A 23402-nucleotide genomic window follows, 5' to 3' on the forward strand; every position below is an offset into this window, starting at 1 on the left:
GCCTATCGAGCATTTTCATAGGTTTGAAAGTTCTGTTTCATGTCCCGTCGAGAATTTTTCACTGATGAAACGTCACCAGCTGTAGGTTAAGTACCACAAATTTAGACATGCTTCGCGCTCAGGGCCGTTCCAGTGAGGTTTCTTTGTCGTGCCAACGCCTGCCGCGACACGGGACCTCAATTTTAATATCATCTCCGAAAAACCCGTGATTCTCACTTTTAGATGCCGAGCGTTTAGCGAAGGAGCAATCGCTACCTATTCTAACGTCTTTGGTTTGACGCGGCAAGTTCGAGCTCCGCTCGTGCGATGGCCGCCATCGCACGAGCGGAGCTCGAACTCACGACATCCCGGATGTGAAGTGAACGCTTCCACTGAGCTACCACGACTGGTCCAGTTTCATTGGTACAAATTAATCAGGGAGTAGCCCCAAGGAGTAGCACTGATTTCGTAGGGAGGTGATGGGGTAATACTGCATTTTCAGGGCAACAGACAGTTTTGTCGTATAACTTTATTAATACAGATTTGTTGATTTTCTATTGTTTTTAAAACGCCCCACTCGAGATATTTACCTAGTATGGAGACGTCACCAGCTCACTATTGCCAGTGAAGGGCTGCAATATGTAGACAAGTTTATGCTCGGCGTTTACGGCCTTTGAACAGGGAGGGATATTTATCGGACCTCGGTTTTTGCAATTCCCTTCGAAGAAATTTAGGCCCCCATTTTGTCGCCTCTTAAGACAAGCAAGCTTGAAGGGGTATTCTAACCCGGATCCCCATGGAATACTTGTATAGAAAAAAAAAATCGTTAATGGTATAACCAAAGGCCCACAGACCTTATCGGTCACTTAAGTATCACTTAACCCAGGGCATATGAAATTTATAATAACTTTCCTATTCTGTACAAATGGTTTATTACACATATAAACGCTATGTACCAAGTTTGGCCCCGCCCTGAGGTCAGAACCTCTACCCCGGACATCATGAAATTTACTATTTTGGTAGAGGGTTTCCTGCTCTACATAATTATAAATTTTATTTACTTTACATTTGAGCTGTTTTAAAGAAAAAGATTTTTGAAAATTGGTTAATTTTTGCCCCACCCCTAAGGCCCAATGGGTACATAAGTTCACATATGTCCACCCTTCTCTTAAAGATACTGTGTGTTTTGAAAAGAATTGGAATGATAGTAACCAAGAAATTAAAAGTTAATTAATTGATAACGGACGACGACGGACGCAGACCTACAGAAATAAGTCATCCAAGTGACCTGATAATTTCACTTATAGGAACTCTTCCGTGTTTTATGTTAAAGCATCAATGATTACATTGTCCACAGTGCAGCACGAGTTATTTCCCCCTGAATACAGGAGGCACACCACACGTTGGGGTCCTCAAATGTTACGTCATTATAAGGAATAGATAGAGAATTTACAATTTCTGATTGTAATTAAATGCTAGTTAAGGAATTTTTGTAGAAATTAAGTGTAATTACTGACAAATGATATGAATGTACAAAATTCTTAGTCATTTATTATATTTGCATCTTTAGATCAGGTAAAGGATGTCTTTACTTAGCGAGAAAGGTGAAGATAACGAACAGTGATCAATATCATAACCCCCTACAAGCAATACAAAATAGATAGTTGGGGAAACACGGACTCCTGGACACATCAGGTGCCTAGGAGGAGTAAGCATCCCCTGTCGACCGGTTACACTCGCCGTAAGCCCTCTATCTTGATCAGGCAAACGGAGTAAGCCGTAGTCAAAATCAGTGTGCCACGAACGGTCTAACAATCGGTATGAAACACGTCAGACAGCATTTGACCCAATGATAGGTTGTATTGACAAACTAGATCGTTGTAACGACCATAGAATTTGCGAAATGCTGACTTTTATTGAGACTGTTGAAACTCCTGTAAAGTTCGATTCATCCCTCCCCTAACTTTCGTTTATAATAGTAATGAATGGTAGTTGAATTGCAAGCTTGAATCTATGAATTTAACCCATTTACTGAAGGATCAATTTTACCTCCGCTCCACACGTTTTGTATTTTGTTTAATTATTGGTATGCTTGTCAATAATTTTCAGACAATTGTAAAGTCAATTTCTTCTTGGGCTGCCCCCCACCCCCACCCCATCCCCCATTGAAAAACAATCCTATGCTGCTTTATCTTCAACCTTTTCATTTAGGCTTCGTAGATATGAGAAGATTCCATCCTTAATGTAATTGATTAAATATTTAATAGCACAGTGTCTGAAATATCCTTCCAAACGTCTTCGCCATAAAATCATTAAATTTTCTTTTTTATTATTGCCTTCAATTCTTTACAGATGAGAACTATGTGTAAAACACTTCACCCATACACACCCATTGCAACGTTCTTCGACAGTGGCAACAATATGGCGGGCTTCTTTATTGAATGCACACTTACAGGAGATGGGTTAAAGGTAAGATTTAATTTTCAGGGAGGAAGGGTTATATGTAAGGGATACAAGACAAAGATGGTCTATTATGTCAGATACGGGACTGGCACGAGCCGCGTAGCGGCGAGTGATCAGTCCCGTATCTGACAGAATAGACCATCGGAGTCTGCATCTTAAAACATTGTTCTATCTAAAACAGTATTTCTCATAATATTGGCCTGCTCTTAATAATTCTGGACCATGTTCAGTTCAGTATGAAAAATAAAGTACTGTCAAGACAAAGAATTGACGTCACAATGTTTTAATTAGGAATTGTAAGTCTCAAAGACTTTTAAAATGATTTTAGAGTATTTCTAATACATATGCCTTGTAGTTAGGTTTCTTTATCTTGGCACGCCTTCTGTGACACGGGACCTCGGTTTTATGGTCTCATCCTAAAGATCCCCGACTTTCACTTCTAAATATCGAGGCATGGTGAAGGGGCAGCCACTCCCTATGTTAAAGCGTCCGTCTAAGGCACGAGGCTTCTTTCTAATCGCTGAGCCGTTGCGGCTGGTGGGAGGAATACTACCATTCCAAGAACAGTATGTCCTTTCACGTGATCGAACGTTCAAATATTCGGGCGAGGCTTCTCATATACATGTATTTCAATGCAATAGGTACTTTTCTTCTTGGTGACCAATCACTTCGGAAGAAAGGCATGACGCGGTCATCCAAACTCACTTTTATTGAAACCACAGACCAATCAGAGAGTAAAATGTGCATGCTTCATCAAGCGAAGTGAAACGTTGCTATTGGTATTCTTATTGGTAAATTGGGGGGGGGGGGGGTTAGTTTCATATGAACATGAATGGAAAAAATACCTCTTTGGAAGCACCACATGATCTAATAACAGTCCAATTGTATACTGCACTCTTGACAGAGTGTTGTTTCTGCTGTACAACAAGACTGGATTTCTGGAAACCCGGTGCAGGGGTTTATCAGTTTATGACTTTCAACTTCACTTTCTGTCACATCTTGCGATACTCAACAGTATCAGTAGCTCTCTGGTTAAAATAATGCAGAAGACTTTTCCAGTCTTTAATTCCTGTGTTATAATGCAACTGATCATCTTTTCTGCAAATTTCTTTGATTTCTTTGCGTATTTGGTACAACAATTCCCTTGTAATGATCTGTCTCCATCAAATGATGTACAAAATTGTTACTGTTGTTTAACATAGCTTTGCATATCGCTTGTTTGATGAGATCATGAACAACGGAAGACCTATGTCTGCTTCCATACTTTGCTATGATCTAAAATAAATATAAAATATCTTTGTTATCTACAGACCTTGGTCAAAAGTATTTGTATGATGACATTTTTACGAGGTGACGTAGTCAGCTCAAATTGAAATGTGGACAGTAGATTTTCATTTTACCAATTTTCATGAATATTACGACTCTCAGCTCATCTCCCAATGGATAATGATAGACAACTTCGTTATACTGAGATCTGGCATAAGATGTGCCCCTGTTGAGTTTAAAAACAAAGTAGAAAATTACCGATTTCTGATTTTGTTTAATTTTATCCATGAGCTTTGAAAATAGAGTTCATGGGGAAATGTGATAATTTCTTCCGAAAATCTATAGATGTTTTCTAACGAAGGGAAAACCTTCAGTTTATCGACACTGTTTTATGAGTTCTTCTAAACAAAAATGAAAATCGGTTACATTATATATGCAATGTAGGTATTCATCTGATAGCGAGTATATATATTACTACACGTGTGTTTGTTTATTGTCGACATCTATCTCGAAGAGCATTCTGGGAAGAAATGCTGATACCACTCTAAGTTGCTGACAGTTCAAGAAAATTTTCGATACAGTTATCATCATTAATCGGAAATATTTAACTTTCCTTTCGAGTTTTCAATTAGTTAAAAGTAAGCAAAAAATAGACATTATGTATATCGGGGTCATTTGATGTATTGACCAATTTGAAGTTTGTCACGTCCGTATAATTTCAGGTCCATTATATATCACGTTATGGCATTTGACGTTGTGTTGAGCTTGTATTATGGAACACAGCTTTAAAACGAATCTATGTTATTGCGCATGTAGTTAGGTAGTAGAGCAAATGTTGTAGAAAAAAACAATTGTTCACTTTGTGCATGGTGTGTATATTTGTATCTTCTATAAATTTGTACAGCGGCGAAATGTAAAAGTGAGAACATAATAATTTATTATCACATTTCTTATTGATAATTAAGAATTATCAACTAATGTCCAGGATGTTTTACAAGAATTAATATTTCAGGTATTGATTATAACGGGAAAAGTGGATTAAAAATATATGGGTGAATTAAAGAGATGAAATGTCACATCATTTACAAGAAGTGAAAAATTCAAGAGAGGAAGCATTAAAATGATTTGTAAGGGTTGAACAATTCAAGAGAGGAAGCATTAATATGATTTGTAAGGGTTGAACAATTCAAGGGATGAAACATTAATCAAAATGATTAGCAGGATTATATTAATTATAATAATCTAAACTTATAAATTAACAAATTTTGCCAATAAACTCTGAAACGCTTGCTCCAGAGTTACTGTTGAGTTACTGTTTGCACCTTTGGTATTATTTCATATGTGAGGTGAAGCCTGTAAGGTATAATATAATCTTACTTGATTAGTTAATATCGTAAAATTTATAAATAAAAAACCTACTTTCGTTTTCGATAAACTACCCTGAAATAGCAAAAATGAGAGTAAAGTGGCGGATCTAAGCCAGTTTTCTTCTCTGTTTTATTACAACTTAAGATAATACGATATGAAGTTAATCCTTTGTTTATCGGTGCTTGATTTTGATCTTATAGATTGATTGGAATATTGTTTAACGTCCCTCTCGAAAATATTTCACTCATATGGAGACGTCACCCCTGTCCGTGTAGGGCTGCAAAATTTAGGCATATGCTTGGCGCGTATGGCCATTGAGCAGGGAGGGATCTTTATCGTGCTACACCTGCTGCGACACGGGACCTCGATTTTTGAGGTCTCATCCGAAGGACCGCCCCATTTAGTCGCCTCTTACGACAAGCAAGGAGGTAGTGACGACCTATTCTAATCTGGATCCCTACGGGATTGATCTTATAGAAGAAATAAGTTTTGATAATTGTTGAATAAATATAATATGCCTGTTTGTTTCTTCAATCCGTGATTTTAGTCCTGAATCAGCCTTATGGAAATTTCTAGAACGTAACGAGGCAACATCATACAACCAATCGCATATTCTCGGGCCTTTCCGGCAAGCCGAGAAGTTGCGATAGGTTTACAACATGATCAGCATAAAATAGTGTGGGTGTTCAGTGTTAGTTATACTTGTAATCGTTTTGACTATGCCCATATTTATCATTAGATCTTGAAAGTAAGTCATAAGTCGAAAACTGTCTAATATGTCAGATATCGAATGACCCGGGACGGTTCAGGAGGTTTGCGCCTTATTTTACCGAAATTATGTTGTACACTACCTGACAATGTCCAAGAAATCAGACCACTGTGTACAATATGGCAGTTTTTCTGTTTGTCATTCCAGTGGCAGATTCAGAGGGGGGGGGGAGTTCTCTCCCCTTTTGTCAGAAAATATTGCTTTAAAAGGGTAAAATCACTCGTTTTGAGGATGGAATCCCCCCCCCCTTTAAAACCAAAATTAATGGTAGTCACCCCTTTCAAAAATTCCTGGATCCGTCACTGCATTCATTGACGTGTATTCATACTATTGCCCTTAGATTGTCACACTAGACAAAAACTACTATTATAAATACATTCGCAATACTAAGTTTATGAACGACCGTTCATTTGGTCAACGATCGGCGTGACGAATTACAATTGCATTTGTGAAATCATTATCTAATTTTCAATACGGAAAGAGATCATGTATGTTACATAAGGGACATATTATTTGGAGCTCCAACTTCCTAATAATCAAGTTTTATTTATTGTACAGTATATGATATCAATAAATATAACATAACTAATGCACGCAATTATTTAAAAAAAAGATATCGTTCATTCAATTCATGTGCGCAACAATTCAAACACGCATTAAAAAGTCCTTCCTCTATACATGTAATTGTGATTTCCCGCGCTTGCGCGTGATTTCATCTAGTAAACTCAGGTGACCTATTGCAATTGATCTGCGTCCGTCGTGTGTTAACAATTGAACATTTTTAACTTCTTGATAACTACTATTCCAATGCTATTCAAAATTGGTATAAAGCATCTTTAGGACAAGGGGATATAAATTGTGAATTTCAGGACTCCTGCACCCCTGGGGACTTAACTGCCAAACATTTACCAATTTTCAAAAATATTCTTCTCTACAATTGCACATGTGTAAAATAATGCATAATGATGTGGAATAAGAAAACCTCTACAAAAAAATCATGATCCTGGGATAGAGGTTCTGACCCCAGGGTGGTGCAAAAGCTTTTATTATTATTACATAGTATATATGTGTAAAACATTTAAATGATATCTTAATAGGACGAATGGTATCCTTAATTAATAGTGAGGTGACCGATAAGGCCTGTGGGCCTCTTGTTTTAGAAAACTGCAGCTTATTAAACTTAGTCAGTTTTGAGGAAATATTACAAAGAGAGTACATACATATGAAAGGTGAAAATAACGAACAGTGATCAATCTCATAACTCCTATAAGCAATACAAAATAGAGAATTGGGCAAACAGATGAGTTAAAAAGAAAAACCATGTCCTATATTAGTCCCATAACGACGAAGTCGAAGGGGACTTCAGGTTTGCGCTCCGTCCGTCTGTCTGTCCGTCAGTCCAGTTTTCCGCACTTTTTTCTCTGTTCTTGCAGATATTTATTTTATATTTGGTATGTTGCATTGACATAACAAGTTACAGATCAAGTTCGAATTTCGTCTCGGTTCCTTGATTTTTCACTTAGTTATGGCCCTTGAACTTGGAAAAATAGCATGAATTATCAGTTTTCCGGACTTTTTTTTGGTTGTGCTTGCAGATATTCATTTGATATTGGGTACATTGCTTTGCCATAACACGTTACAGATCAAGATTGAATATGGTCCCGGTCCGTTGATTTTTCACTTCGTTATGGCCCTTGGACTTAGAAAAATAGCATTAATTACCAGTTTTCCGGACTTTTTTGGTCACCAGAGTAATCAGGTGACCTATTGCAATCGGTTGTCGTCCGTCGTAGTGCGTTGCCTGTCGTCAGTCGTGCGTTAACAATTGAACATTTTTAACTTCTTGATAACTACCCGTCCAATTCTTTTCAAATTTAGTATGAAGCATCTTTGGGACAAGGGGGATATAAATTTTAAATTTCAGGTCTCCTGCACCCCTGGGGCCTTAGGGGCGGAGCAAAAACTGCCCAAAATTGACCAATTTTCAAAAATCTTCTCAAGAATTGCACATGTGTAAGAAAAACTAAATGCATGGTGATGGAGAGCAGGAAGGCCTTTACCAAAATTCTAAATTTCATGATCCCCGAGGTAGGGGCTCTGACTCCAGGGCGGGGCCAAACTTGGTATATAGTGTTTATGTGTAAAACACTTAAATAACATCTTCTTTAGTGTTGTTGATACTATATTGCAACTAAATAAATATCTAGAAAGAGCAGGTAGTCCTTTACCAAAATTGTAAATTTGATGATCCCAGGGGTAGGGGTTTTGGTATCAGGTAAGGGCCAAAATGATCAGTTATTAAATGTGTGAACAATAGACATTTTCAACTTCTTCTTGAGAACTATCATTCCAATTCTTTTCATATTTGGTATAAAGCATCTTTGGAACAGGGGGGACTTAAATTATAAATTTCAGGATTCCTGCACCCCTGGGGCCTTAGGGGCGGGGCAAAAACTGCACAAAATTGACCAATTTTCAAAAATCTTCTCGAGAACCACACACATGAAAGGAAAACTAAATATATGGTGATGGAGAGCAGGAAGGCCTCTACCAAAATTGTAATTTCATGATCCCCGGGTAAGGGGTTCTAACCCCAGGGTGGGGCCAAACATAGTATATAGTATGTATGTGCAAGTTTGCTGATACCGTATCAAATCTAAATGGATACCTAGGAATAGCAGATAAGGATGTACAAAAAATGGTGAACTTCGACTTTAGGATGAATCCAAATTAGTCATATCTTTTGATGTTTTAATGTTAATACACCTGTTATTTAAAGCCTTTCATCCGTGTATGCACTTTTGAAGGCAGTGAAGTTTTAAGAACACATCTTGTTTTATACTGTTGCTGAATATTAGAATTTAGCTTAGATATTCAGAACAGGAAACTCCCGTGGGGATCCGGGTTAGAATAAGTGCTCAGTACCCCTTGCTTGTCGTAGAAGGCGACTAAATGGGGCGGTCCTTCGGATGAGACCGCAAAAACCGAGGTCCCGTGTCACAGCAGGTGTGGCACGATAAAGATCCCTACTTGCTCAAAGGCCATAAGCGCCGAGCATAAGCCTAAATTTTGCAGCCCTTCATCGGCAGTGGTGACGTCTCCATATGAGTGAAATATTCTCGAGAGAGATAGAGAGAGAGATTAAACAATATTTAATCAATCAATCAGAACAGGAATTGTTTTTTAGATTTCATAGCTCATGGAAGTAGTGATACTTTTTCACTAGTATTCAGGTGACCGATAAGGTCTGTGGGTCTCTTGTTTTGTTGTGCTTGCAGGTATTCATTTGATATTGGTACATTGTTTTGCCATAACAAGTTACAGATAAAGTTTGCGCTCCGTACGTCTGTACGTTCGTCAGTTCAGTTTTCCGCACTTTTTTTCTCTGTTCTTGGAGATATTTATTTGATATTTGGTATATTTCTTTGACATAAGAAGTTACAGATCAAGTTCGAATTTCGTGTCTGTCCCTTGATTTTTCACCAAGTTATGGACTTAGAAAAATAGCATGAATTATCAGTTTTCCGGACTTTTTTTGTGCTTGCAGATATTAATTTGATATCTGGCACATTGCTTTGCCATAACAAATTTCAGATCAAGTTCGAATTTCGTCTCGAATTTTTCATTAAGTTATGGACCTTAGATTTGTTAGTTTACATCCAAGTTTCTTATCTCTGTATATAAGAGTACTACACTCATTAAAACTTCTAGCATAGTAATACAACAATATAGCTAAATTATTTATGATCACCAACATGTTGAATGACTTGGTTAAAGACCTAAACCTAATTATAAATTTGTCTTTTTTCCTGGTCTAGTCTCTACTCGAGTAGTAGTTGATTTCCAACCATTCCTATCCTGGCTCCCCAATTTTCCCTTTTACCATAACCTACATAATGAACTTTGAATATTGTTGTGGTACAATAATTTTTGCAACCGGTAGGGGACTATGTATTGCCATGTAATACTCTCAGAATGCTTGTTTCATATAATATTTCCCCAAAACGGAAAAAAGGTTAAACAACCTGTAATTATCTGTCTAATCCTCCCCCAGTTTTCAAATGAGAACCATTTTATTTTACAGATAGGTTGTATGGATATGGAGGATGTGTATGTGACAAACATTTTGATTTAAAAAAAACAACAACAACAGGTGGTTGAACTTTTGTCAGTTTTGAGGGAATATTGCAGTACATAGAGAGTACATGTTTTGTCCATCTAACTCCTCCCACAGTTTTCAAGTGAGGACCTTCTTATTTTACATCTAGTGTTTGTATGGATATTGAAGATGTGTATGTGGCAAGGATTTTGATTTTCTTTAATTTTTGAGAAAATTACTCCTTGCTGAAGTCTTTGAATTTCCCTGATTTCTCTACCCTCCGTTTGAAAGTGCTTTACAAACAGTTCGGACTAACCTCACACTTCCAGATTCTGTAATTTTTTAGAATGACTTGTCGTATACCGGTGGTTGTCCATGAAAAAAACCTTCTCCACTTCAACAACAGCTTTATTAAGCAAAATGGATGAGACTGGAGACCACAGAAAAAATTCAGCAATCTGCTTGCAGAGATTTAATCCTCTCTATATACTGTGACCCAGTTTTCCATAATCCGCGCGCAGTTGCTCCAACATTTCATTGAATGTAATTTCTGTTTCAGCTCTGTCACTCATAGTTGCTGTTATTTTCAAGAGAATCTTTTTTGCAGGTAGATCAGCCTCAAATACAGATAAAGTGCCCCTTCCTGACTTTGTAAGCAGCTGATGTAGGCCTGCAACATACATAGAGCTTTCACTATCAGACAAATGATATCCAGAATATTTTTCCCATATTTTGTTGTCTCATCTGTATAAATCGTTAACTTCTTATTTGGCAAACACTCACCTACTTGTTTCTGAGCAAGAACAAGTCTCAATATTCATGAACTGAACAGTAGACGGAGAGGGCAGTCTATCACAGTTCTGACTGCTCACGTGCAGCTGCAGCAGCTCATATATACATTGTCTCAAATTAAAAAAAAACTTGTTCTCTTCACTATCATAAAATTCTATGGTTTCACTTGGCTTTTCTGCTGTTATGTCTGCCAGTCAATTCCTTTTAGAGATAATTTCATCAAGCACCTTCTGTAATTCGTCAATGGTGTTATCCATATCTGAAATCTGTGCTCAGAGGTTTTCAACGGTGTTTTTAGCTGTGGCCTCATCTTTTTTAGCATTTTTAACTTTTCTCTCTTCTCTGGCATATTTCAAACGAATTTTCTTTGTAAGAAAGTTCTTTTCTTTCATTTCATTTTGAAGAAATTGCACATCTTCTTTTGGTTTTTTGATCTCCAATTGAAGAAATTTAAATTTGGACTTTGGTGTTCTGCTTTTTTTCAACTGGCCTACCTCTTTCTGTAGATATGCTTTTTCTGATTTAGTTGATTTTTCTTATTTAGATCACGGACCTCTGCTCCTAGCTCCAATGTCACCTCTTTGAACACAAATGAGCTTGGGAGATCAAAGCATTTTGGTGTTTGGTTAGGAAACTCAATTCCTCCATTCAAAAATTTATCAAACTTTTTCCTTCCAGTTGCTCTTCCTTTGGTCTATTAAGATTTTTTTGTAACTTTTAAATGACAGTTTGTTCATATCCCCTTTTTGATGCTTTATTTGATGAATTATCCAATGACATAAACATCTGAATGCATTCTTTCTAACCTACTTTCTTGATTTTCCCCACTATGTCTCTCCTTGTCGCATATGAAGAAGCCATTATGTACCTTCAATATACCGGTAAACCAGGCGAGAGTATTGTCTGGGTCCAAGTAGATTTTTGTGAATAGTTCACAGCACTTGAAAAGGACATTTCATTGCTAGTGTAGATACATCTTCGCTAGCCAAGGGTTTAAGATCCACTCCGCTTCTCTATAACCCTTGGCTGCGTTAGCACGATTTCCGTAGCTTTGAGAGGCGTCGTCTAGCGGATGGAGAAACAAACTCTGGGTTACATCATTTTCAACCAATGAAAATGCGTTTTAACTACACTTTGTGTGTTGTTAAAATAAAAATGGCTACGCCCAGTGAGTTACACGATGTTATATGCAAAGCCTCATGGCACAGTCTACACACCACCATGTTGTATGGATACTCTATGAAAATCTGATTAAATGGAAGTGTTTTGAAGACAATGACTAATTGTTTACACATTCCATCGTCTTGCACGTGGTGTAACATAACACGCTATCTGATTAGATGCAGGGGACTTGGCCTGCATCTAATCATATACAGGAAATTGTGGACACGAAAATCGTGCTAGCGCAGCCAAAGGTTGTAGAGAAACGAAGCAGATCGTAAACCCTTGGCTTGCTAAGATGATGTAAATATTGTTAGAGATATCAGTCATCAGTCTGTATTTCAGTGTGACAAAGAACCCCTCCGGATTCAAATATTTGTGCATCACTGTCTTTATAAACTGGAGTAAAGTCATCTGCAAGTGTCTTTTCAAAAATGAAAGACTGGCACTCGTATACACATTCCTGGTACGACTTGTCGAATCTTACGTCACTTTTTGTAGTAACGCCAAAGTTGTTTGACACCCTTTCTCAAGGAATACCTCTTAAATTAATTACACACCAAATACCAACACACTGTATAACAATTTTATAACCAAAGCCAAGATGAGAATATCTTGCTGAACAAGTTTTGTTAAATACCATGGTGCACGCATGAGTACTTTTTGATTAGTGATAATTCACATAAGGACGCATGGGTCGACACCTCATGGCCATCATCATAATCTTTTTAATCTTATACAAATTACGGTGTGTCGTAGGATAATATTCAGTATGGAGATAAAACACAGTATCTATCATGAGATCAACAACTTCAAACGAAAACATGACCTCCATTTATTTATTACGTCACGTGAGCTTCTCGTATTTTCAGCCTCCAATATTTCAGGTATACATACGCTTTTGCAAAAATCGATATATACAAAGACTAGTTTTTAAAGCTATCTACGTGTGTATGAAAGATGAAGATAACGAACATTGATCAATCTCATAACTCCTATAAGCAATACAAAATAGATAGTTGGGCAAATACGGACCCCTGGACACACCAAAGGTGGGATTAGGTGCCTAGGAGGAGTAATCATCCCTTGTCGATCGGTCACACCCGCTGTGAGCCCTATATCCTGATCAGGTAAACGGAGTTATCCGTAGTCAAAATCAGTGTGCCAAGAATGGCCTAATAATCGATATGAAACACGTCAGATAGCATTTGACCCAATGATAGGTTGTATTGACGAACTAGATCATTATAACGACCATAGAATTTGCGAAATGCTGACTTCAATCGAGATTATTGAAACCCCTGTACCATCAACTTGTTTGTCAGTAGCTTGCGTCGATTTAAAAACTGACTATACGTACATCATTTATCCTCCTCGTATATTTTTGGATATAGATGTATTTTCAAGGACCTATTTTTTACGGTAACGTCACCGGATGACCTGAAGTTGGAGATCAGCTGTTATTGTTAGTATAGGTAAGCGATCAGCTGTTATTGTTAGTATAGGTAAACGATCAGCTGTTATTGTTAGTATAGGTAAACGATCAGTTGTATGTTTATGAGCTGTAGTAGAATAGAAAAAAAAGTTGGTTCTTTTCTTGGATGATGCAGAATAACCTCATCGGTCTCGAAATATTGTTTGAAATATAAAAGTCTTGGAATTTATATTTCAAAACAACATTTCTCGACCTCGGATTTCTTAATTGACATACAAGACCTGCTGCTGTCGTGTGTTATTTTTAGTCCCCTACCGACGAAGTCGAGGAGACTTCAGGTTTGCGCTCCGTCTGTCCGTCAGTCCAGTTTTCCGCACTTTTTTCTCTGTTCTTGCAGATATTTATGCCCCCCTTCAAAGAAGAGGGGCATATTGGTTTGCACCTGTCTGTCGGTCGGTAGACCACATGTTGTCCGCTCAATATCTTGAGAACCATTCACTTGATCGTAATGATATTTCATATGTAGGTTGGTTATGAAAAGAAGAGGACCCTTTTGTTTTTCAGGTTAAAAGGTCAAGGGTCAATCTACTCTGGACATAGGAATATACTGTCCGCTCAATATCTTGAGAACTCTTTGCTTGTCAGACATCGAACTTGGTACACTGTAGTCTAGTCAATCTAGCTCAAAAATGAGCAAAACCTCAAACTAATTGCAACAGAAATGAAATTTTGATTATTCATGCAAGAAAACACATGCAAACAACATATTAAAAATCGGCTTTTGTATTTCCATGGGAAAATTGGAATTTTGGGGTAAAAGGATGTGTTTTTTTCATGAAAATCGCTAAAAACTGGAAATTGAAGAAAATGTCCATTTTATGTAACATACAGTAAAAATACGTTTCATATCTCAAATTTCAACCTGGAAATGTTCGATTAATTTTATTTTAGAGCAGAATATATTCTTTCCTTGACTGTAATTTTTGAGTAAAATCTTGCTTTTTTTAATATAATTGTTAAAGATTGAAATTTTAAGAAGAAAACCCACATTTTGTCATACATTTGAATCTACCAATAAAATATTGAAGTTAGGATTTATTTTAAAAACTGCTCAACAAGTAAGATATATAGATTATTGGCAATATACATGTATATGTAAAATACCATTTTAGGTAGGAAAACCTACCTTTTTCTAAAACAAAAATAGTGAAAAATTGGAAATGATAGGAAATGACTGATTGATCTTATAAATTTAAGAATAAAACGTCCAAATGCACAACTAAACTTTTCTGCACCAAAATTTATTTTCCCTTGCCGAATTTTGGGCTGAAATCTTCATTTCCCAACAAAAATCGTTAAAAACTGGATTTTGGAAGAAAATATTTTTCCTGTCCATTAGGCATATATGAGTTACCACATGAAGATTTATACATTAAAATAGACTGTTAACACAAAACAAGTGCCCCTTCAAAAATGGTCTGTAAAAGATGACCTACATTTTTGCAGTTACTCCCCTTACATCGGAAGTTGGAGGCGCGCTTACCATTCCGGTCCTATGTTTCACATAAATACATGTAGTATTTTAAAACAAACAGTGTATAGTAAAGCTTACGTTACCAAATTCTTTATTAAGCTGAGTTTTAACAGTTTGTACTACGTCTATGACGAAACAAGGTTCAGTTTCTTCGATTTTATAAAGAAATCTTTAATACGTGCACTTCGTCAAGTTCTAGAGTTTGGGAAAGAGGGGGGGGGGGGGTTATAGCCGTATTTGATGTTTAGTTCTATCCAAATTATTGTGCAATTAATACCGAGAATTTCAGGAGTAATCTGTTTTAAAAACAATGGACACATAGAATTAAAAGCAAAATGAATCAGCCACGCAGCATCGTAAAAAAAAAGGGGGGGGGTGAAGATAATTTCACAATATTGCCTGAAAATTGACAAGTAAATTTTAATCCAAAGTTATAAAAATCCTTGATGGTGTGTGTGGTGGGGGGGGGGGGGGGGGGGGGGGGGGCTAAGGTTGTTCTCTCAGTTCAATTTTACACTTCCACTGTGTACAGTTCACGACAATGCTATTTAAAAAAAAAAAAAAAAAAGAGGAGGGAGAGCAACCAATCTGTCTAAAAATCGACCTCTGTACGTAAAAATTTATCAACTTTGCATGTAATGATAAAAGGTGTAGAGCCATTATTGCTACGTGCCTGATAATTATATAAGTGATCATTTGAGTAATTGCAGTACAGTCCAGTCCATGTTTTTACAAGTACAAAGGCTAGTGTCACAATTTGCCTTGCATTTACAGCGAAAAACGTTCAAAAGTTTATCTGGCGCGACTTGTAATTTAGTTTTAACGGATACAAGAATTGCTGAAAGCAGTGATAAGCCCCAATTCGAAGGATCCAAATTAATCATTTCTTTAGTCCACTCTATGACTTAAAAAATTCTTGCAGTGCTCCTTTTCTGCAGCTGTAGTTAGTAGTTAGTGGCAATGACTGAACTTATAAAAATGATATTGTGTTAGACAATTCTTCACATAGCAAATCTCCTATAAGTGTCTCTACGGTATTCCATCGTACAAAGTCGATATGACATCGACACCAGAATATATCTTTTTCTCTATGAAATCCTCATATAGGAAGATGAAGATAACGAACAGTGATCCATCTCGTAACTCCTATAAGCAATACAAAATAGAGAGGTGGGCAAACACGGACCCCTGGATATACCAGAAGTGGGATCAGATGTCTATGGGCTATAAGGAGTAAGCACCCCCTGTTGACCGGTTACACCCGCCGTGAGCTCTATATCTTATTAAGGCAAACGGAGTTACCCTTATTCAATATCATTGTGCCAAAAACGGCTTAACAATCTATATGAAACAAGTCAGACAGATTTGACCCAATGATAGGTTGTATTGGCAAAGTAGATTGTTATAACGACCGTATAATTCGCGAAATGCTGACTTTAAACGAAACAGTTGAAACCCCTTCACCATCAACTTGTTTGTCAGTAGCCTGTCTCCATTTAAAAACTAATCATATACAGAATTTTTTCGCGATTTGTCTACATTTTGACTATACAGGACCTGTTCCGATGCCGAACATTCTTGACGTTGTGTCGCATCCTGTGAATGCATGTAGAAAGGGAAAGGATTGACAAACTTCGTTTCCTAAAAAGACGTCTGGTTTTAACGATATTCTTCACTTATATTAGGGGCAAGATCAAAAATTCAATGTCTCACAAAAAACTAAGTTCACATAGTTTTCACCAAGAACCCCCCCCCCCCTTTTTTTAAAACTTATATGACAAATGTTGAAACTAATCGAATAACAAGAAAAGAAACGTACGATTATAAATAACACTCTGTATACCTCTGTATACCTTTTCTACTGTTTATTCACAAATGAAAGTGTTCATTAAACCTATTAAATGTTCATTAATATGTTTTAAATATGTGGTATTCAACAGTCGCTTGTCTTTTTCCTTTTTCCACTAAAGTGTAATCGATGTCGGATGACAGAAACTTGCGGGAGTTTTTATTCCCCTCCCCCGAACTAATTGAATTTAAATTTTCATCCGACATTGATTTCGTCCCTTAGGGCAGTTATGTTTATTTCAGAGTTCGTTGCTATTTCTGTGCTTTATATATAGACATTTCAAACACAATATGCATTTTGTATGATCCTCTAAAATTTACGATAAATAACTGTATCGTGTGCCAGCGTGGCGAGAATTCCATCGTCATCGAAAACAAGTGTTGTCTTGAATAGATGGCCGGGCGGTCTAGTGCGCTGTTCGCATGCTGCTAGGAGATATGGTTCCGCAGGTCGTGAGCCCAAGACTAATTAAAAAGAGTAACTACTCGATTTTACATCAAATCATGATACTATGCGCAAGTGTTTACTTACATTGATTTTATTATTTATATTATCAATGTTTTATTATCATTATTATTACCCATGAATGACTCCCCAAACCTGAATTTGAAAAAGAAAAGCAAAAATACTTTACTTACTTAGTTTTATAAAAGTTTTTAATACAAAACGCTTGCTCAAATGATGAAGATACAAAATAACTGAAACTTTTAACCCGAATGGCTTTCCATACTTTCTTTTTTAACAACCGTAATTCCCCCTTGTAAATTGACACTAATTCTTTAAGATTTCATTTATAATTGATTATTCATAACTTCTAAAGTAAATATTGTGTTTTATAATTAAAATTAATTCAGTAGAGGGTCAAACAAAATATTTTGAAGCTTTATTCGCGAAAGTTCCCCGGGAATGGAAGTCGGCAAAGAATATATGAGATGCTGAGCAATATTGTATGTATATAGAAGGTCTTAAAATCACCTTTTTAATACAACTGTTAAGCTGTTTAATCGCGTTTTTTATTACATGCACTTTAGATCGTTGTGTATAACTTTATTCCGATGACTTTCACAGTTAAGTTACTCCCCTTTACGTGTACGGCGTGCCGTAAACACCACAAAATATCGATGGTTTACTAAAATATTTAAGTCTAAATTTTAAATATTTCCCATTGTCCGATTTTGTCCGATTTTTTGTATGTTGTTAATCACGCTTTTGTTTATTAAATTCCGTCGAGTTTCTTTCTGTTGCAATTACTTTGAGGTGATTTGCTAGATTGACTAGACTACTGGTACATCATCAGGAGAAGTTGACTACTAATGATTTTGAGGTCACATGGTCAAGGGTCAAACTGGACATAAGAATATACTATCCGTTCAATATCTTGAGAACCCTTTCCTTGACAGACATTAAACTTGGTACACTGGTACATCTTCAGGGGTTGATGACCCCTATTGATATTTAGGCCACATGGTCAATCCACACTTGACATAGGAAGATATTGTCTGCTCAATATTTTAAATTGATGATACTACTCTCAATTAAATGATGTGTGTGTATAACCCTTTTCAATTTTGCACCATGGGGGGCATGTGTTTTACTAACATCTCTTGTTATTTTATATTTGGTATGTCGCTTTCCAATAACAAGTTACAGATCAAGTTCGAATTTGGTCTCAGTCCGTTGATTTTTCACTTAGTTATGGCCCTTGGACTTAGAAAAATAGCATGAATAACAGTTTTCCAGACTTTTTTTTTTTTTGGTTGTGCTTGTAGATATTCTTTTGATATTGGGTACATTGCTTTGTCATAATAAGTTACAGATCAAGTGTGAATTTCGTCTCGGTCCGTTGATTTTTCACTTCGTTATGGCCCTGGGACTTAGAAAAATAGCATGAATAATCAGTTTTCCAACCTTTTTGGTTGTGCTTGTAGACCGGTCAACAGGGGATGCTTACTCCTCCTAGGCACCTGATCCCACCTCTGGTGTGCCCAGGGGTCTGTGTTTGCCCAACTATCTATTTTGTATTGCTTGTAGGAGTTGTGAGATTGATCACTGTTCGTTATCTTCACCTTGCATATTTATGCCCCCCTTCAAAGAAGAGGGGCATATTGGTTTGCACCTGGCGGGCAGTCTGTCGGTAGACCACATGTTGTCCGCTCAATATCTTGAGAACCATTCACTTGATCGTAATGATATTCATATGTGGCTTGGTTATGAGAAGAAGAGGACCCCTATTATTTTTTAGGTCAAAGGTCAAGGGTCAATCTACTCTGGACATAGGATAATTCTGTCCGCTCAATATCTTGAGAACCCTTGCTTGACAGACATCAAACTTGGTACACTGATACATCTTAAGGAGTAAATGACCCCTATTGATTTTGAGGTCACATGCTCAAGGGTCAAACTGGACATAGGAATATACTATCCGCTCAATATCTTGAGAACCCTTTGCTTGACAGACATTAAAGGTCAAGGGTCAAACTGTACATATGAATATATTGATCCCTCATTGTCTCAAGAATCCTTTGCTTGACAGACATCAAACTTGGCACACTGGTATATCTTTAAAAAAAATATGACCCCTATTGATTTTGAGGTCACATGGTCAAGGGTTAAACTGGACATAGGAATATACTGTCCGCTCAATATCTTGAGAACCCTTTGCTTGACAGACATCAAACTTGGTACACTGGTACATCTTCAGGAGAAGATGACCCCTATTGATTTTCAGATCACATGCTCAAGGGTCAAACTGGACATTGAAGTATACTGTCTGCTCAATATCTTGAGAACCCTTTGCTTGACAGACATTAAACTTGGTACATCATCAGGAGAAGATGACACCTATTGATTTTGAGGTCGCGTTGTCAAGGGTCAAATTGGACATAGGAATATACTGTCCACTCAATATCTTGAGAACCCTTTGCTTGACAGACATCAAACTTGTTACACTGGTACATCGTCAAGAGAAGACGACCCATATTGATTTTCAGATCACATGGTCAAGGGTTAAACTAGACATAGGAATATACTGTCCGCTCAATATCTTGAGAACCCTTTGCTTGACAGACATCAAACTTGGTACACTAGTACATCTTCAGGAGATGACTACTAATGATTTTGAGGTCAAGGGTCAAACTGGACATAGGAATATACTGTCCGTTCAATATCTTGAGAACCCTTTGCTTGACAGACATCAAACTTGGTACACTGGTACATCTTCAGGAGTTGATGACCCCTACTGATTTTTAAGTCACATGGTCAATCCACACTTGACATAGGAAGATATTGTATGCTCAATATTTTAAATTGATGATACTACTCTCAATTAAATGATGTGTGTGTGTATAACCCTTTTCAATTTTGCACCATGGGGGGCATATGTGTTTTACAAACATTTCTTGTGATTTAATATTTGGTACATTGCTTTGTCATAACAAGTTACGGATCAAGTTTGAATTTCATCTTGGTCCGTTGATTTTCCATTAAGTTATGGCCCTTGGACGTAGAAAAATAGCATGAATTGTTAGTTTACATTCAAGTTTCTTTTCTCTGTAGATAAGAATTAAGAATACTACACTCATTAAAACTTCTAGCATAGTAATACAACAATAATTACATAAATTATTCATGATCATCTACATGTCACAGATTATTGACTTGGTTAAAGACCTAAACCTAATTATAAATTTGTCTTTTTTCTTGGCCTTGTCTCTACTCGAATAGTAGTTGATTTCCAACCATTCCTATCCTGGTTCCCCAATTTTCCCTTTTACCATAACCTGCATAATGAACTTTGAATATTGTGGTACAGTAATTTTTGCAACCGGTAGGGGACTATGTATTGCCATGCAATACTCTCAGAATGCTTGTTCTGCATAATTTTCTTTTACAAAGGGTGCAATACTTTAATTTTTAGCAAAGTCATTGATTTTGTAATACGTGTAAGTGTATGTCTGTTTCCTGTAACGGCGTCTTTAGTCTCATTAAACCAGACACTCGGCTGTTTCCGTAATTCTCCGACGAGATTTAGGGACTAATATTAATATAATATATGTTAGAATTATTTCGAAAATGCAAATGCTATTTAATATCATTATTCATTTAATATTTTGTGTGATCAGTATATGATTATGTTGATGCTTGTTGTAGATAGCAGCCCAGACGTGCAACGATGCCCCGATGATCATGATGTTGAACGAGACAACAACTCCGCGCATGTCCGATTTCTACACTATTAACCAACATGTGTGATTTCAATTCAGTTGTACAGGAAAAAAATTTCATTAAAGCATTATATTACAAGCATGTCGACGTTACAATTACATGCACAGTATATGTACAGGTATTTGTAAAAAAAATTGTCATTCGATGAAAAATACCTACATAGGTTTATATATTGTTTAGTTTTTAGTGTGTAGTCATACCTTGTCAGGCACGTAGAATCAGAATTTTGACCATGTTAAGATAGCTCATTGCACTAAAATTGTATTTAATTGCTCATTAAAACACCTCTTATGAAGTATGATTTCACCATCGAAAGAGTGATACAAGCTTTCAATTATTTTATATGAATTTTTCGTGATTTTTCCCGGAATAATAAAAAAGGTGTAATGTGTGCAAATAATAGATTCTTGATTCCAAATTTCGCTGTGATTTTGCGCATGATATGAATATCTGATAAAACATGTCTAAAAGATTCAGATATGAACGTTCTAATTTTTAGAGAAAAAATATTTATGAAAATTGAAAACGTTATTTGGAAATATTTTTAAAGGCATAGGGTCTAAGATATTGGTAAAATTTTGCATGTTCCAAAAAGGTGGCGAAATTAAAGATCATAACTAGAAAATCACAAAAAGTTTTTCAGAATATTTACAAACACATTGGATACGATAGTAATTACAAAATAATTCTCATTTGCCTAAACTGGTACCCTGTTGACTTCACATCTCTTATGTTTGTGTGTAACCACCAATCAGCGGGATACCAGTTTAATATATTGTCCTCCAGACAAACATTTTATAAAGGACTAAAATGTCAAAATGACTTCAATTTCAAAGCGCTGCAGCTATAGATAATTCACAATCAATACTACAATTTTTTTTTCTCACTAGTATTCAGGTGACCGATAAGGCCTGTGGGCCTCTTGTTTCTAATTGACATGGGTTTTTGTGATTTTATCCCTATATTTAAAAAATATTAGCAAATAACGTTTTCAATTTTCATAAAAAAAACAAGAGGCCTACAGGCCTTATCGATCACCTGAATACTAGTGAAAAAGTATCACTACTTCAATGGGCTTTGAAATCTAGAAAAAATTTCCTGTATACTGAATATCTTAGCTAAATTCTAATGTTCAACAATAGTATAAAACAAGATGTGTTCTTAAAACTTCACTGCCCTCAAAAATGCATTACACTGATGAAAGGCTTTAAACATAATAGGTGTATTAACATTAAAACATCAAAAGATATTACTAATTTGGACTCATCTTAAAGTCATAACCCTGGGTTGTGAAACTCACCATTTTTTTTTTGTACATCCTTTTCTGCTATTCCTAAGTATCCGTTAAATTATATATTTTATACAATATTAGCAAACTTACACATAAATACTATATACTAAGTTTGGCCCCACCCTGGGGTCAGAACCCCTACTCTGGGGGTCATCAAATTTACAATTTTGGTAAAGGACTACCTGTTTTTTCTAAATATCTTTTTACTTTCAATTTAGTATCAATCAATAGCAGTAAAGAAGATGTAATTTAAGTATTTTACACATAAACACTATATACCCAGTTTGGCCCCGCCCTGGTGTCAGAACCCCTACCCCATGGATCATGAAATTTACGATTTTGGTGGAGGCGTTCCTGCTCTACATTACTATGCATTTAGTTTTTCTTACACCTGTGTGGTTATTGAGAAGAAGATATTTGAAAATTTGTCATTTTTGGGTAGTTTTTGCCCGGCCCCAAGGGTTCAGGAATCCTGAAATTTACAATTTATATCCTCCTTGTTCCAAATATGTTCCATACCAACTTCGAAAAGAATTGGAATTATAGTTATCAAGAAGAAGTTAAAAATGTGTATTGTGCACACATTTAATAACTGCCCATTTGGCCCCACCCTGATACCAAAACCCCTACCCCTGTGATCATCAAATTCACAATTTTAGTAAAGGATTACCTGTTCTTTCTAAATATCTATTTACTTTCAATTTAGTGTCATTAGCACTAAAGAAGATGTAATTTAAGTGTTTTCCACATAAACACGATATACCAAGTTTTGCCCCGCCCAGGGGTCAGAACCCCTACCCCAGGGATCATGAAATTTACAATTTTGGTAGAGGCCTTCTTGCTCTTCATTACTATCCATTTAGTTTTTCTTATATGTGTGTGGTTCTTGAGAAGATGTTTTAAAATTAGGCAGTTTTTGCCCCGCCCCTAGGGCCCCAGGGGTGCTGGAGTCCTGAAATTTACAAGTTATGTCCCCTTTGTCCTAAAGATGCTTCATACCAAATTTGAAAAGAATTGAACAGGTAGTTATTAAGAAGAAGTTAAAAATGTTCAATTATTGACGGACGACAATCAATTGCAATATGTCACCTGAGTTTACTTAGGTGACCTAAAAAAAAATATTAAAAATTAGAATGTGTATCTGAGTCGTTTAGGCATGTTTCTTAGATATT

General features: G+C 36.5%; 1 protein-coding gene across 1 annotated transcript in view; it reads left to right on the plus strand.

Annotated features, from left to right (window-relative positions):
- LOC125681131 (uncharacterized) overlaps window positions 1–21020 on the plus strand; it is a 63452-nt gene extending 42432 nt beyond the window's left edge. Inside the window, exons 6-7 of the mRNA XM_048921067.2 lie at window positions 2332–2448; window positions 20865–21020. Of these exons, the coding sequence (XP_048777024.2) occupies window positions 2332–2448; window positions 20865–20966 (219 nt within the window). The 3' untranslated portion in view covers window positions 20967–21020. The remainder of the gene's footprint in view (window positions 1–2331; window positions 2449–20864) is intronic.
- Window positions 21021–23402: the final 2382 nt, after the last annotated feature.

The sequence above is a fragment of the Ostrea edulis genome, chromosome 2 (assembly GCF_947568905.1).
Source record: "Ostrea edulis chromosome 2, xbOstEdul1.1, whole genome shotgun sequence".
Classification (NCBI taxonomy): domain Eukaryota; kingdom Metazoa; phylum Mollusca; class Bivalvia; order Ostreida; family Ostreidae; genus Ostrea; species Ostrea edulis.